At 46.1% G+C, this 17,579-nt stretch overlaps 1 protein-coding gene across 1 annotated transcript; it reads right to left on the bottom strand.

The window, feature by feature from the left end:
* Positions 1 to 3,890: 3,890 nt before the first annotated feature.
* On the bottom strand, positions 3,891 to 16,758 carry LOC109283733 (CD209 antigen-like protein E). The gene is made up of 7 exons (XM_059726211.1): positions 16,707 to 16,758; positions 14,372 to 14,449; positions 12,205 to 12,303; positions 10,665 to 10,817; positions 9,392 to 9,537; positions 8,384 to 8,496; positions 3,891 to 5,249 (listed from the first exon to the last, which is right to left on the bottom strand). The coding sequence occupies exons 1-7, from the start codon at positions 16,756 to 16,758 to the stop codon at positions 5,099 to 5,101; spliced, it is 792 nt and encodes a 263-aa protein (XP_059582194.1). The 3' UTR covers positions 3,891 to 5,098.
* Between the last annotated feature and the right edge of the window lie 821 nt (positions 16,759 to 17,579).

The raw sequence follows: 17,579 nt of genomic DNA, 5'->3' as shown, positions 1-17,579 counted from the left end.
GTCGATTAGAGAAGGGGTGACCAACCTTTGTCATGCATGCCGCAAGTGGTATGGGCAGCCTGTGTGTGTGGTATGCAGCAGACTGAGGCAGGGGCATGCATCTCAGTGACTGATAGGGCAGGGAGCAGAAAGCAGAGCTGCAGATTGCTTAGGGGAAGGGGATTGGAATGGCACATGCAGGCCACAGGGCTAATTTTTGTGGCATGCCTGCCAAAATGGTTGGCCCTCATTGAATTAGAGTTTGGCCATTGTAACTGGAAGTTTGGGATTAAAATGAAAGGGCAGAGAAATGTGAAGAGAGTCATGAAGGCAGAAACTTGAAATCTCAAAGGAAATCATTTTCTGTGGAAAAATCTTTAGCAGGACAGAACCTTCCTCCAAGGATCTGGAAACCCAGTACTGGCAGTGAGAATCACAACATACAGTGAGTCCACCTGGCACAGATCCCACCTGCCCATTCCCCCAGGGTAGATAAAACACCCTTTGTCAGGAAGTTTCATTATTAGTCAGAACTGTTGTTGCAAGCAAGTATCTTTGAAATTCCTGAGGTGTGAAATCTTCACAACAGCCTTGTAAATCCACTCTCTAAAAGGCAAGTGAGAGACAGGGTGTGAAACTGTCATTTTCCCCAGGTACACATGAAGCTGTTAGGCTACAAGGCACATAGCATTTAGACTGCATAGCAATGGGGAGCCTTCTGAGATACGTTCTTGTGAGAGTCCTTTGTGAAAACATTGGCAGCACCTCACTGGGATGACCAGCCCAGACCAACCCTTCCTGAAAGTAGTTTTAAATACTTTGTTAATGATATAACCCTTTCATTACAACAGGAGTGTCAGACTCACCTCGGGCCAGACCTGGACCGTGGGGGCTTCTCCCAGACCAGATTCTCAGGGCCAGTGGCAACTGTGGTGGGGCCAAGTTCAGGCAGCAGCACAAGTCTAGGGCTGCACTGGGGCAGCAACATGGGTCTAGAGGTTTGCCACTGTTGGCCATTTTCTTGGAGGTCCAGGGATGACAAATTCTGCAGCAGATCATGCCCCCCAACTTCCAGGAGCTTGCCAGATTACCGATGGGTCAGATAGAACAGTTCTGTGGCCTGGATCCAACCTGTAGGCCATATGCTTGACACCGTGGGCTCTGTTACTCTCAGGGTCCTGAGCAGCAGCCAGGCAGCTGCATCTGGATGCAATGCCAGTTAGGCAGGGCTGGCAGACTGCTGCCAGGAGCCAAAGGATCAGCATTCAGCTGAGCTGCTGCTCAGTACAACTCAGAGGTAAAGGAGGAGCTATTGGGGATGGCAGGAGGCTCCTGGTCCTGAGCATGACCAGAAACTGCACCTTGCAGGGGAAGGGTGGTCTGGTGGAGCTATCTGTGGCAGGGTAGCTTCCCAGGAATGCCAGGCTAGTTACCTCCCTGGTGAAAGGTGAGGAGGGGTGCCTTAAAACCTCAGCCCCCACATCCCTGGTGGATTTGATTAGAACAGGGGGAGCCCAGACTCACTACGAGTACTGAGGTAGGGCCCAGGCTAGTGGAGGGACCTGTGGCAATGCCCAGTCTCGCAGAGAGCCTAAGGGATGCATTGGAGAGCCAGGAGGTAGGCTCCAGGGAAGGACGGGGCTTGGAGTCCTGATCCAATGGTGAGGGCCGTGGAGCTCAATGGGAGAGGGCCAGGGCCCCAGAAAGAGTGGCTTGGAGCCTGGGGACAGGATGGGGATGGAGCTGTTAGGCTCGGAGATGGGGCTGTGAGCTCAGTTGATAAGGAGAACATGCTACGGCTGGGTGATAGGCTCTGAGACCATAACAAGGCTGGGTGATAGGTTAGGAGTCATCTGCACGGCATGGGACATGATAAGGGAAGGTTGGAGCATATACAGAGGTCTTTGTCATCAGAGCAGGTAAAGGGCAGTCTCCCACCTGATTAATATTAATCAGGAACATCAAGGTGTGGCAGGAGAGATGGGCAGGTGGTTTGCCTGGAAGTAAGTGGGCAGGACTATGTTGAGAGCAGCCCCGGAACGCCCACTTGTTATAGTCAGAAGATGACTGATCTTTCTTGAGCCACGTGTTTGGGTCAGGAAAGGGGGCATACCACATACCAAGAGTCTTTTCTTAAAAATATGGCAAAGATCTCACACACTGTATTAGCACAGAGCTTGATTCAGCCATGTTGGCTTGAATGTTTTTTTTTCTGGATATCACCACTCGTTAGTCAGGGAGCCACCAGAGGTGAGTTCACAAGCAGTTAGAGCTGTATAACTTATCAGCAGAGAGAAGCTGGAGTGCTGGGCTCACCAAGTCACAGCTGCAGGGTCATTGACAGCAGGCAAGGGGCTTCAGAGTGCAACTTGCACTCAGTCGTGTGATCTTCCTGCCCACACACAGACAATTCATAGTGTTGAAGGACACATTTTCACACCCACTGAGGACGGTGTTATCTTCTGGCAATTAGCCCCACTCCTGTGACTTTTCACACAGTAGCTGGGGCTGTTTAGTCAGTTAAAGCTAAAGAGCTATGTGTTGAGAACCTGTACATAATAACATTTGTTGGACATTCGTCAGTACAGTCAGAGAAGATCTGTGAGGTATCAACTGCCCAGAGCCCTTGGGGCTGAGACACAAATCCCTTGGACACAGCGGTTTAACAACACACTGTCTTTTCTATGGAGGTTCCTTTGCCTTGAGTGGTGTGTTGCACTATTTAAGGTCTGTGCCTCCTGGAGGCCATGTTTTTAAATGATAGGCACATTGGGAACAGTGAGGTGGACACTGTCCCAGAAGGGAAGCAGCCCTTGTTTCTGGTTGCTTCTCCCATGCCACTTCTTCACCTTGGATTTAAATGGATGAAATGGATAAATAGTGGTGGGACAGCTTTTTCCCCATTGTGGGCAGTGTGAGAACCCAGTAGACCCTGTCCCATCCAAAGGAGTATCCATCTCACTGAGCAACACTCCTGTTAACTTGCTCTGCTTCTCCCAGTGCCACCTATCCTCCCCTCCTTGCTACATAGTAGGCCAGCTTCAAGGGGATGGCAGTCAGGACAATGCCTAGCCTAGGGGTTAGAGCACTCTTCTGGGAGGCTGGAGATGCAGGCTGTAACCCCCTCTGAATGAGGGGGAGGCCAGTACCTACGTCTTTTGATCTCTGGGGAAGTGCCCCAACCATGAGACTAAAAGGTGGAAGGGTCTTTACTTTGGGCAGCTAGATGTATACCAGGATGAACGTAGGTAGGAATCATGGGGAAGAAGATAGCAGGCAAAAGCCATACCTTGGTTATAGCCTGAACATCCCAAATGTCTTCTTTGGCGTGGCAGCACTGCACATGTCCCCACATGCACAGCTCCTATGGGGTGGCTGTGATCTTCCATCCTGCAACCAGAGCAACCCCAGTGCTATGCGAGTCAGATGGCTTTTGCCATCATAGAGAAGCTACCAGAAAGATGGTGTGGACACACCCTTGCTTTCTACTGGCTCCTGAAGCCTGTTTACAGCTGGGGCTTCTCAGGAACTCTGTGCCTCCTGACCACATGGGTGTGGTCCAGAAGTCACCAGAAACAGTTTCCAGCCCAGCTCCCGCTAGCAAAGACAACTGTAATGTAAAGAAGCCTTTGACTCGCATCTTAAGGAGTGAGACAGGAATCTGGATGGGCAGTGTGTGAGCAGCATGGCCTGCTGGTGTGAGTAAGTTACCTTAATGCATAGCAGCATTGGTTTTAGTATGCAGGTCCTGGTCTGGGCCCTGCTGTTGGGGGAGGACAATGGATGGTTGTACATAATACAGTGACATAATACAGTTTTTGGTATATTTTGCTATATAAACCAAAGATAATCATGTAAAACTCATAAAGGATTTGAAATCTGTTGAGAACTCATTTTCTTTTAATCTCAAACACAAACCAAAATGTAGCTTCTCCTAACACTTCAAGCCTTTTTGCATTAATTACATCTAAGAGTACACTTATTTCATCCAAGATTAATATTTTGTATTTAACAGCACTGCATTTTTGACAACACAATGATATAAGATGTCTGTCCTGGTTGGCAGCACTTTTAATCTGGACAGAACTCCAGGTTTATGTCTGTGTCTGTATCTGTATCTCTGATTTGCCAGCAGAAAGAACTGACCCCAGGTCTTCCCAGCCCAGTGTAGAGTTTGTTTCAAAGACCATCCCTCTTTCCTGAGTCACTGCTGGCTGGATCCTGTTAAGAGCTGAGGCATCTGCAGAGGGGGGCTGCAGCCCCTGACCCCTGGGCTGGTGCCTGGGCTCCCTGCATAATGTCTGGGGAGAACGATGTGCTTCCACAGAGCAGTCAGCCCAGAGCCTGGGGCTGTGGAGCATGAAGCCCCTTAGCACTCCCAATACAATGTGCCCCAGAACACAGCTGCCCAGAAACCCTGCCCCTCTCTACAGTGCAGGCTTGCAGTGAGGATCCTTCATCCCACTTCCTGGAGTACTCCCCTATGGGCAAGCACATGCAACCAGTCTGTCACAGGAGCGGGCATGGCTAATGCTTTCCTTTTCAACCAGAGATGGAGATGGCAGTGCTACCCATGCAATGGTCATGCACTGGTGATTACAGAAGCCACCCAGGAAGAGGAGTGTCAATGTTCATTTCCCTCCTCAGCCTGACAGTGACACCTAGGAGAGGTGAGCCAGCCAGCAGGCCATAGGTTAGGCTTAGGAGACACCATTCCCCCTCACCCCCTCTCCCTGCTAAAGCTGGGACCACTGTGCAGAAAAAAAAATCACATTTACTGGGAAAGGAAGGAGGGGGAGAGGGTATGCGCAAAGTGGGACCCTGATTCCAGCTTTATGGGGAGCACATTTGGCTAGGAAGGGGAGTCCTAGTTCCTGGTCCCTGTTCCAGGGGCTATATGTATTTTTCTGTCCCAAGCCTGTTTAACATATATTATATGAATAGTCCCTGCAGCAAACCTGCTGTGGTCAAAGCATTGGAAAACAGAGTTCAGGCTTATAACACCCCCTCCCTCTAGCGGTCCAGGGATCAGTGCAAGCAAGACTGTTCGGGTTGCAGCTGAAAGCCCTGGTGATTATTTACAATTAAATGTCTCAGTTTCTCCGATATAGGGTAGGGCCTATGAGCTTGTAGTATTTGATAGGGCCAATGTGGTTGCATTTCTCTTGCAGATCCATCTGTGCATTGTTTCACAGGCATCAGATTCAATCATTTCCTTCTTGTAAACAGCACAGTTTTTCCCAGGTTCTCTTCTTTTTACTTCCACCTTCCTGAGGAGAGAACAGAAACACTTTGCTGAGAGGTTGGCACAGAGCTATGAAAAGGCAGGGATCAGTGTGGGAAGGAGTGAGCCACACATTTTAGTTGATTTGGGCTCTGCAAGCACATTCCAGCCCATGTAAAGGAATAGTGGAGATGTGCATGACACCCTTGGGATCCCAGGTCCTTTCTATCCATAACTGGCAAGATTAGCAACAGAAGGAAACTCCTCACCTGGGGCAGAAACACTGAGGTTTAATGACGGTGAGAAAAATGGAGAGAGATGCAGGGAAATAAATCCCAAAGCCCAGGTGTAGGGGAGACACAGGGCTCAGTTCAGGAGACACCACACTCCAACACCCAATACATGCCTGGGGAGTATTTGCTGATGGACTCCAGCCATGATGAAGAGTACAAAGTTTTGTTTCTACTTGCACCATGTAACATTACAGTCACTATGAAGAAATCATAGTCCTGGATGGCCAGATGCTATTAATATGTCTGCAGGGCACAGTGCCATGCCATATACAGATGACCAAGCCAGCTCAAGTACTGGGATCAGTAGGGGCACATTGATGCCCTTAACTCTGCTGGGTGCATACTCACCATCCACAGCTTTTGCTTGCATGCTCTTACTCCAAGTCAAACGGAGCCTAAGCACAAATAACTTATCCTTCTCTCATTGAGGGCTCAGTTATGGTGCGTTAGCTTCTACTTAACATGAGGGAAGAGCTACAGATGTACTGAGTTCTCTAGCCAGCAGGACCAGAACTACCTTAGGATTATCAGCAAAGCAAACCACTGGGCATGTAGACAAACTCCAACAGAAGCTAGGATGAGTGTGAGGGATTTCCCCATGAGTCTCATTTGCCAGATATTTACAGTGGAATCCCCAAGGCTGTAAAACCCATCAGATATTTGCTGCCATCAAGTGTGAATGAATACTTTCATTGACTAAAGCAGATTTTCTGTGCTTTTTAAAGCTACTTAGAAATATTTATCAAGATGATCTCTTTTCTTGAATCAGCCACATAGCTGGTCCAATATACATTTATATATATAGAGAGAAAGAGAGCAAGCGAGTGAGTAAGCAAATGTGTGTGTGTGTGTGTGCATGTGAACATATACACACATATATGTACATGTGGATGTATGTATAGTGACTTGAAGAAGGATACCTCATACTCAAAAGCGTGTCAAACTTCTTTCCTAACTATGCAATTGGTCCAGTAAAATATATCACAAAAAACCTTCTTCTCATAAACTTTCTGGCCTATTATGACTACAGCAACACTCATCCACCCCTACTAGAAAAATCTGCCCATCTGCAATCCCCACCACACAGCAGCAAAACTTTCTCTCTAGCGTATTCCCACCAGTGACTAGGGTTGCCATCTCTGATGAAAGCTATTCCAGGGGATTTTTTTCCCCCAACATAACATAATGTCATTAATTGTTCTGTTCACAGTATCAATCTCCCGGATTGCTTTCAATAGTCACCAGGAGATCGATGCTGATTCCAGTCAGTCCAGGAGGGTTGGCAACCCTACCAGTGCCACAGCCTTCTTCTTGCTCGATGCTACATGATGTTCCAGAAGGACATACATGAGATCATCAGCCTCATTCTGATGCTGAGAAAGGCCCTGTGTAGTTGGGAATGGTTTTGCACCATTGTGGTTGCACCAGTCTAGCTGCCCTGGTAAAAGCCTTTTGACTAAACCCCAATTCCAACTAACCCTATGGGAATTTTACCTTCCTAATCCTATAGCACCAAGTGCTATGGCCATACAACTAATTACCGCAGGGCAAAAGTGAAATATGGGCATGCAAACTACTATGGGGTGAGGTTTCAGTGTACCTCACGTGCCTTGCAGGAACTGTTGGGATGCACACTCTCTCCATGTTAACCACTGTAACTTATCCCTCTTTCACTGTGGGCAAAGGTCTGATGGTTTTACCTCTACTTACCATGAGATAAAAGCATGCATATGGACAGTTACTGGGTGTGGCTCCATGTCACCCTCCAACAATGTAGCAACATGCTACATCACTGTATGACGCGCTATGGTGACGTAGCAATCACATGGGTCTACATGTGATCACTGGCTATGTCGCCATAACGGCACATTGCCTGGCTACTGCGCAACACTATGGCAACATAGCTGGTGATTCTAACTGTGTGCTGCCCATACACTACTGTACAGGCAGCAACTGCGCTGTGTTTTAATACTTCCCCCAAGTAAGTACTAAAACACGGCACAGCACTAACATCACTGTACCTCGACATGTAGACACACCCACTGAGAAGCAGCTGATACACAGGAAGGACCTACTCACTTTCACTCCAAACTAAGTAACCTGAGTGTCGTTACCCCTAGTCCAGACACAGCCATATAAACACTACTTGTGATGTCATATTTTACACCTAGTTAAGTATCTTCCATGAATGCAATACAGTGTAGCACTGAAGAAAGTTCCTGACAGTGAAAAAATGGACATTTCAGCAACCTAGTCCTTACCATAAGGGGCTGACAAACCATGGCAAAGGAGGTGATGTGTCAACTGCCTACGTACTGGAGTCAGACACTCCAAGGAACTAATGAAGAAGTGGGGCTGTACCATTGGTTCAGCCACCTGACTGCAGCACAGAGCCTCAGAGTATGCAACACCTACTTCAATGTCAGCTGCTTGAAAGCATGTGTACAATGAAAGACCTCTCAATGTACAATAAATAAGCACAAGCATGTGTAACAAAATGGTCTCATGTGGTATAAAGACATGAAAAGAAAAAGAGGAAGAAGAAGTGTAGCTCTTATATTTACCCACACCTACAGAAAAGAAAGCAAGATGGACTCAGGGAGCCCTGGAAGGTCATGACTTGAGACTGAGATGAGGCCTTAGATCAACAGCATCCATGCTGTGTGGTTTCCCAAGACTTTGATTCTGCCAGTTGAGGGCCCATGTGCATGGAGCTGACCCTGCTGGTTATGTTGCAATCTGAGCTGGAACAAGATAGGTGCCTTAGCCATAAGACTCAGCCTGCACTTTGGGAAATGGCCATGAGGAGGCAGGGGATCCAGGCATGCAACTGCACTGTGACTAAAGCAACTTCATATTTATACCAAGAACCACCAAAAATCCTAACCTGTGTCCCTTGAATTGTGAGTCATTGAGCCAAATCCATTGATTCTCCTTCTTTCTGAAGGTCAGTCCGAGCCAGATAAACTTATTTTTTTCTTTTTTGTTATCTATAAATTCCTATGAAAGAAGCAGAAACACATTACTCAGCTATATGGCTTTCATCCCTGCCTTACCCTCTCTTTCACACATTCAGCTTCAATACAGGTTTAGCCCCAAGCCTAAATGTCAAGTGGAAAAGATCATTGGCTCAGCCACACCAGCCACTGCTTTGGTTGGAAAAAACCTTAGGGTTGACGGTGATTCATGTGCCTTCTTTCAAACTCCATGCCAGGACAAACAGAGCTGTAGCCCATCAGATTTTAAGCCTAGAGAAAGTTTTCAAAATCCCTTTGTCTCTAGATTTCCAGGAACAAAGCCCTAGAGCTTCTGAGTCCAGAAACCTCATGGTCACAGAAACAGGGGTTGTATGAAACAGCTAGACTCTGAAGTGAGATTCCAGCAAAGACAGCCAGGACCTTTGCCCCATGTAAAGGGAATCTCTGCCCTGAATCAGCAAAGAAAGTATGGGCAAAGGCTTGGTTGCATGAACTGTCTGTCCAACAGGAGGGCTGAGCCTTCTCCCTTTTAGGAAACCAAAGGAGTTGGGAAAACACCCCTGACACTATCTCATCCCATCCCCACAGCCATGGCCACTCTGTTTTGCACAGTGATGGTAGGAAGGGATCCATGAGCTCCTCCCATCAGTCTCCCGCTGACTCTGGGAATCCCTCCTGCCCCCATCCTGAATCAGTCACTCTGGTGTCAGCAAGCAGGGTCCACTGGAGAGGCCAGACCAAGCCTGGGCCTACTTGTCTTCTCTCTAAGACAGGCCTCTCTTCGAGGGGAGTCAAGGCCTGGGCACAGCCTGCACCTCAAGTGAGCCCACATCAGGACAGCTGCACGTACATCTGGAGATTGCGGCCCAGTAGAGTGTCTGGCCCCTTGGCAGTGAGTGCAGGGCTCCAGAGCTCACCATCTCAGCCTCATCTTCCACAACGAGGAGCTGGGACCTGTTGGCGGAGCAGTGTATCCGACTGGCGTCCCAATCAGTTGACTCCTTTGAAAAGTAGTAACATCTGCCCCTGTGCAGCTGCCAGTCAGAGGGGCAGAGGTCACACTCTGTGGGAAGGCAATGAAGATAATTAATGAGCATCATCACTTAAGTCCTCCTACGGCATTTGTATACTGTGGAGGTTAAAATGTGACATGTAAGCCCATTTGGATGTCAAGTACAGTGAACTTCATGCAATTACTCCTGGAGATGCCTAGGGAGTGTATCCCAGTTGTGCAGCAGTGAGTGGGGTTTTATTTGCCATCCTCAGAAGCACCGGTTGTTGGCTGCAACCAAGGCTGGGGATTTTGACTGGGGTGTGCCAGTGCTCCTGCTGGGACTTAAGCAGGGAGATTCCTGCCTAGAGGGTCTTGCCCCTCTGCTCTGAGCTATACTAAGCGCCATAGCTGATGTCAGGAAGAAATTTTACTCCATGGCCAGCTTGGTGCAGATTGTGAGAGTTTTTGCCTTTCTCTGCGGTGTGGGGCATGGCCCTCTTCCCTGGATCTCCCAAGTGCATTTTAACAACCTCTGGTGCAGCAGGATGTTGGCCACCATGGTCCCCCTGCTTTAGCTGTGGCAGGTTAGACTGTTATGTCTAGTGCTTGTGTGAGGATTGACTGGGTAGTTTTCCTAATAGGTTAGACAATGGGATTGAATAAGGATGATCCTGCCTCAGGCAAGGGGTTGGACTAGGTGACCTCTGGAGGTCCCTTCCAGCCCTGCTTCTCTATGATTCTGTGATTAACATCTACAGCAGGGCGACCAAGATGGGGCTCACAGACCTGATGTGGCATGCTGTATCATCTGGCCTGCATCATTCTCTACAGGTCTGGAAATTTGGCAGCAGGTAGAGGTAGCAGTATTAATTACTCCTAGGGCCATGGCAATCAATCCTGCTCCCCGCTGCTAAATTTATGGATCTGTGGGGAGCCCTACAGGGCAGGTGACATGGCCCTGTGCACCAGATCAGGCCCATGGACTGGCCCCACGTGCTGAATCAGGCCTGTGGACTGCACTGAATCACACATCCAGCCTGTGAGGCCACATGATTTGATCACTACTAATATATGACATAGTTGACAACTACACTGATTATCAGAGCAGGAGATACAACATAGATGCATTTACCATTTTTGAGGGGATGTAGACACACTGCCCATTTTCATGGTTCAAAGGGACTGAATTACCTCACCCTCTTTATGGTTGCAGAGATCTTCCATGAGCATCTGAAGTGTCCTCAAATACCTCTTGCCAGTCCTATTTTCTCTTGGACATGTACAATCACCCACAGAATTTGTACTCAGTTTGGAGGGACTCTCTGAACTGTAAGTACTGCCACTCAAGGCTCAAATACAAAAGAAGAGATTACAATTAACAGCAGAAGCAGTGAAATGTTACCTTTACACCCAAGCACCACAGACACTGTGATCTTGAGTAAGGCAGCTAGATTAAGTGAATGAAAATAGGCTTGTCACTTTTTTTGCTAGTTTATGATTCCTATAAAAAAAATTGGATATCATGGTAAGTTCATTGTTTTTGGTTGACTTTTGTTTCCCTGATCATTTTCTGTAGAAGAAATTCAGGTCTCCCTATCCTAGAGACTGAAGAAGCATGTGTATTGGGATTTTATTTTGTTAGCTCTCATGTAACTCAAACATCCCCCTTCACTCTTGTCAGCCTCCTATAAGGAGGTGGTTAGTGGGATGTGGAGCTAAGGAATAGAAAGCTTTCTTGTTCCTGGGCCAGAGACCACAGTACTTACATCAGCAGAGCGCTCACAGTCCGTGGAGGATATTGTTTCTTAACAGCGCTCCTTTCCGTGACCCAAACACACTCCAAATAAAATGCATGCACAGCAGGCATGTTTACATGAGATGCTTTACTGCACCTACTGTGCAGTAGACTAATCTACGTTGCAGTAAAGCATCACCATCTACACATGCGCACCTTTTACTGCCCAGTAAATTACTCTACTGTACAGTTAGCTACTCCCTGTAAATTCAAGTAGTAAACTAACTGCATAGTAGGTACTGTACAATAGCACATGTGTAGATGGTAGGCAGAAGCAAATTTGCTCCCAATTATCCCCAATGCCAGAAGGCCACAGAGGATGGGGAACTCCCTTGGTCCTGGCGCTGCTCAGCTCCCAGCTCCTTCTAGGAGCCAGGAACTGCCCCACTCCATCCCAGTGCTGCTTAGCTCCCGGCTCTTCACTGGAGTGCCGTGTACTGGGGAGCTCTCTGCTTCCCCACCCAGGCAGGGGCTGGCTGCATGGGGAAGCCCCACTGGCAAGGTTCCCCCTAAGGTCTGTGCGTGTGCAGCTGCGCACAACTAAAAGTGTGGCCGCACACAGCTTTTTCAAGGCTGTGCACCAGGAGAGGCTGGGACAGGAGCCTGTCGCAGGCTCCACCGGCTCCGGGGAAGTACTCCACTCCTCGGCCCTGATGCAAGGGAGCAGAGCACTTCCCCGGAGCCAGCGGAGCCCGTGGCAGCCCCTGGCTCCAGCCCCTGGCCTCTGGCCCCCAGCCCCCCAAGTCCCCTGGCCCCCAGCCCCAGCCTCCTGCCCCCAGCCCCAGCCTCTCGGCTCCAGGCCCCAGCTCCAGCCTCCAACCCCCAGCCTGCAGCCTACATTCATGTACTTTTTTTTCTGTGTAAAATCCTCTCTGTGCAGTTTATCCATGGATGCAACCAAATGCACAGAGCTAAGGCTGTCCCTGGGAACTGGCACTCACATCGGTAGGACAAGACAGTAATGGAAGTCAGCAGAATCAGCGAAAGTATCCCCAGTACTATGGAAACATACATCCAGCCTGAATGCCGGGAGCTGGGACCTACAGGAAGAGAAGCAGAAGAACTTAATTAGGAATAACTGCAGTAGGAGCTCTTTAATCCTGAGTCAAGATGTAAGCTGTCTGTCTCAAAACCTTGCCACTGACTGAAGTGAGCGGACATGATGTGTTTGCTAGCATTGGACACCCCATTTGGACAAGTGTAAAAAATGGGGAGAAATCTGTCTGAGGGAGAAGGACCCTGGAATTAATATTTTGCAGGAGAGCTGGGAGCCTTTCAATTGTGTCTGATGACAGGACAACAAATTGGTTGTGGCAGAGAAAGCAGCAAAGGTACTAAATGGAAAACCTGGGGCATCACAAATGTTGCTTGACTATTAATTCAGATCATTCGAGACGAGGGCAGTCACCCTCATGATAGAGACCATCTGCCTGTAGAGTACTGTAATCAAAAAAGGATGGGGAAGGCATTGGTTGTGGCCTGAACATTGCCTGAAATGAATATATAGAAAGGATAAAGATCTCACACTAAAGCCTTTAAGGCAGTGATTCTCACCAGGGGAGTCGCAGCACCCTAATGTTCCTTGAGATTCTTTCAAAGGGACCACAGGGTGCCACGCAATATTAGCACCATTAGGTGTGAAAATATGATTCACAAGATCAAGCCATGACACCACAGGGCTACCTGAGCTGGAAAGGGGAAAGGCCTAAGCAACTTGAAGGCTTCATAAGGCCTGGGGGCATCACCAAAGAGTAACACTGAAGGGTAATACTCAAGTATGTCCTTTGGTGAGGGCAGAGAAAGGGAAAGCAGGGAGGGTTGGTTATTATATTGCTTGTTATAATTGTTTACATGGAATAAAGTGTTTCCATGATGGGGGAGAGAAGGATAAATTGGTTTTGGGCCTCCCATGAGAGAGAGAAGTAGGAGCTTGGGAAGAAGAGTAAGGGATGTGTCAGGACTTCCCTGTACGTGAGGCAGGGGAGTAGGAGTGGGTAGAGATGGGAGGGAATATGAGGAAGAAAAATGCTATTTTCTTTAATGGAGATAGTGCATGTAGGTTGGGCAGCGTAGCTGGGTTGGTTAGGAGGGACATTCTGGGTGATAGGCCAGGGAGCAGAAGGGGCTGGAGAAAGGGTGAATTACTTTTGAATTTGAGGAGTCTTTTGAAGGGAATCTTCTCTTGCTATTCTTGCTGATTTCAGTATTTTATTCTTGTTTTATCATTTGTTTTGTTTTTATTATAATTCACCCAGAGCCATTTTGGGAAAGTATATTCATCTAATAAATAAATAAATCATATGCATCTAATAAATAAGTAAAGAAAACATCAGTGTCCATCACCTTGCAGCACTATTAGTTATAATGCAGGAGCTCAAAAATGAGACATCCACAGGAAAAGTGAGGTTTAAAGCTGCATTTGTACTGCAAGCCACAGGGTCACCCTCAAACAAATATCACATTTCTCTCCCTGCACCTCTAGAGTGAAAGGACAAGGCACTGTGACTGAGCTCGGAAGTGCTACATCATGTTCACTCTGCAACTCCATGCAGAGCATTCAGCTGAGCATTTTCTGCTTTGCACATGAATTGCAGATGCTGCTGTTACAGCTAGGAAGGGGATTAACGCTTACAAATAGTGACTGGAACTTTGTGCATGACAGAGACTGTCCAGGATTGCTCTTGCTACCGGGGAACAAATGTGTTGTTATTTAAGGTTCCTCAACAAGCAAGCAGCTTTACTGGGGCCTAAAATGTGAACAGTGGAAAAGTCAATGCCAGTCCAAAAAAAGGCGATAATTTGTGCATAATATCAGTTTCAGATTTTTACATTTCCCTTATCCATTTTCAGAACCCCACTAAACTCATCGCATGAAAAGATTTAAGAAAATTGATTTTAAAGCTTTTTTTAAATGACTTTCCTTATGAAAATCTCCATGGTTTTATAAATCATAGAATAGAAATGAAGCCATCTAAAATCCTGCAATCACTTCCCTATGCAGTGAAATTACTTATACTGTAAATATGCCTGGAAACTTCTGACTATTGGCTAATAGAAATAATAATTATGTAATAACCAACAAAATCTCTCAGTCACATACCACCTTACCAGAGGCAGGAGTGTCTGTTGGGTTGCCTTCTTCAGGTTTCTGATGTCTGTACACTTCAGCATATGTGACTGCATTTCCTGTAAGGAGGAAGGAAATGCTGACAGTTGTGTCTCTGTGAATCACGAAACCAATAAAATTTTAAGAAGCCAGTACAGGAACTGCTCCATCTGTATAGGACACATGTTCCCCAAAATGCTGGTACAGCTTCTTCAATCATGGAAACAGTAGGCTAGATCATGACTCAGATGAGTTATGCCCACACAGTGGTGCATTGGAGAGAATGAATCCTTGTATATCACTTTATGAACCGTGACACCAGTCAAGGTCAGGGACTTAATATACTAAATAAAGCCAGTTAATCATTTTCACATGAACATTTTGGAGGAGAAAAGGGTTTTTGAAATGGGTGTTTTATCAAATTGTTTCAGTTGCCTCAAAAGCCCTGAAAGCCAAATATCTTCCATTTTGGTAAGGAATTAATTTCAAATTCTGCAAAACATTTTAACTATGAAAACGTTTCAGCATCTTTGAAGTTTTCTGTAGAAAAATATTGTTAAATTTGCTTCAGTATTAGGCCATGTCCAAGAAGTTCAACATCAAAACTATGAGATTGATCCATGAGATCCTAACTAACAGACCATGGTGAAATATCACATTTAATCCATTTAAGTCTTCTGTTTGGGTAATTCTGATGACCTTTTAGCCCTGTTTATAAAACCCTCACACTCAGATCTGGACTGGCTTACCATTTCCAGAAAAATATGGGAAAATGGTTCATAAATGAGATATACCTACTATTTGAGGTCCTCTGTTCTTTACAGCCTGTAGCGATATGAGTTTTGCTTTTATTTTTCATTCACTAAACACTTCAGTACAATGTAGAATGCCTGAAAACTATATTTTATTGGATAAATAAATAATTGTTCAAATAAAAAAGAAAGAAAGAAATTGTAAGGGCATTTTCAATCATTCTTGGGCCCAGAAGTTATGCCCAGAAGTTAGTATTGTATAGAAGCATTTACTCAGATACATATTTTTGAAATGTGCTATATATCAAAATGTAAATCTTTTGCAATTTTAAAATTAATTTGCCCTATAAATAAGAGTAATACATTTTACATGATAAATTCATAAAACATGCTATATTACAAATATCTCCTGCCACCACTAAAAGCACATTGCTTTTTGAAGTATATGCAGGACTTTTCTGACTGTATAAAAAGAGTAAATTGAGTTTCTCATGTAAGCTTATTTGCTATATTAAAACCCACATCAGGTGAACATGAAAGTCAGAGTGCAACAATTTCAGAAGTCAGCAAGTGGCAAAGTTCAAGTTGCTCACGCAGCAAACTCCTACAGCTTCGTGAACAGCCTTAATGGACTTTTAAAAGAAGACTCCTATCTTTTTAGATATAGATCTTCACAAGATATATGCTGCTTACCAAAGCTAATGCTTCAGTTGGTCTTCTCTTAGAGAGGCAAATGCAGAGGAGTACAAAGACACACTCTTCTACTCAGTGGAAATTTCCATTCATTGTTTATGCAAATACAAGGGAAGAGCTAATAGAACTTGAGCAGGTCATCATTTTTATAGACTTGTAGAGTTTAAGGCCCGAAAGGACTATCTGACCTCCTGCACAACACACCTCTTCATACCTGTACAAATCTTGTATTGTGTGCTTGAGCCAGAGCATGCTTTTGAAAGATATCCAACCCTCAAAGGAGAGAAAGTCCTCTGCAGCTATTGGTAAGTTGTTCCAATGGTATGTTGCTCTCAGTAAAATCTGTGCCTTATTTCAAGTCTGAATTCATACAGCTACATCTTCTAGCTACAGGATGTGTCTATGTCTGCTACAGTCCAAGGCCCTCTGCTATCAGGAATTTCCATATAGAGTTCCTGCTGGACCATGGTTAGGTTACTTTGTCCCTTTTTCCAGGATGAGCCGGAAGGTGTAATTTACTGGAACCTCTCACTGGCAGGCATGTCTTCAAGACCCACAGTCACTCCTGTAACCCTTCCTGAACCCTTCCCTGTTTGCCAATATCCTATTTAAAGTGGAGGAGGACTTCATCAGTGCATAGTGATTAACTATGTAGTGTTTTCTGTTCATGAATGTGAGAATTGCATTGGTGCCTTATTACAACTAACCAGCACAGGGCAATGCAAGGTGGAGATGCCTGAGTTAGTCCTAAACACTCTAGTTCAGGCACTGAGAAGCCTTCTACCTACTAGAGTACACAGTTGCATGTAGGCTAATTCATCCTGTTCCTGGTGCCCAGGCTACCTCACAGCCAGCTCAGGTGTCTCGACTGCATTGTACACTATAGATATACTCTTAGCTACAACATCTCCTAGTGAGTTAAAGTCCGACTGGTCATCTACCATTACTCCGCTCTTCCTTTCAGGTCCTCCTTCCCTGGATACAGCCTTCCAGCTTTAAATCTGCACTACGCTTTTTGTTCCCAGATGTCTGACTTAATCATTAGTGGCATTAAAACACATTTAATTGAGTTCAGCCTATCAAGCAATCTTGATAATTTGTTTAATGCTTGAAAGACCCTTATTATGATTTACCATCTTACAAATCCATGCTCACTTTGCAGCCTTTATTACCAATGATTTTACATCTTTTCCTGTAAGACTGATAAAAGTAGTGAATGGCCATAGACAAGGAACAGATCCCTCACAGAACAGACTGCCCTAGTAACCCTTCCTCCTCCTCCTTTGGTTGCCATGAAGCAAAAAAATTGTGCATAGAGAATATATCTTAAAACCTTATCACTTGACCACACCCAGATCAGTTTTCACCAGAGAAGTGAAGAAACACCCACAACCTCCTAAGTATAGACAGTGCCTCTATCCTGGGAGGATTCACAGGTAAGGTGAACTGCCTCCTAGGAGGTCTGGGAAGAGCTCTCAGAACACCCATACCAGAAGGGGTCCTGCTTGAGGCACAAATAGGAGGAAGAGAAGAAGGAACAGATGTTCTTCCTCCTTTTATTTCCCCTAACTAGCTCAGCAGTTATAGGACTGAAATGGGAGGTGGCTGTCCTGGTTCAAATCCCCCCTGTGCCTGCTTTAGAATAGAGCCTTGAGCTCGGATCTCTTGCCTCCCTGACACTGCTGGTCATGCTGGGGTGGGTCTCTCATTCTTCAGCTATTGCTCCCCACCTTGGTAAAAAAATAAACATTTTTTGGGCCAGAGC

The sequence above is a fragment of the Alligator mississippiensis genome, chromosome 4, assembly GCF_030867095.1.
Source record: "Alligator mississippiensis isolate rAllMis1 chromosome 4, rAllMis1, whole genome shotgun sequence".
Taxonomy (NCBI): Eukaryota; Metazoa; Chordata; order Crocodylia; family Alligatoridae; genus Alligator; species Alligator mississippiensis.
The sequence above is the reverse complement of the archived record's forward strand: the minus strand, read 5'-3'. Positions and strand labels throughout refer to the sequence as shown.

Excerpts from the sequence above, each read along its gene's own strand:
- LOC109283733 (XM_059726211.1), bottom strand. The coding sequence starts at position 16,758 with ATGGTAGATGACCAGTCGGACTTTAACTCACTAGGAGATGTTGTAGCT. Across the intron at positions 14,450-16,706 it reads AGGAGATGTTGTAGCTAAGA|GAAATGCAGTCACATATGCT; the intron begins GTATATCTATAG and ends TCCTCCTTACAG. Across the intron at positions 8,497-9,391 it reads TGGAAGATGAGGCTGAGATG|GAATTTATAGATAACAAAAA; the intron begins GTGAGCTCTGGA and ends CTTCTTTCATAG.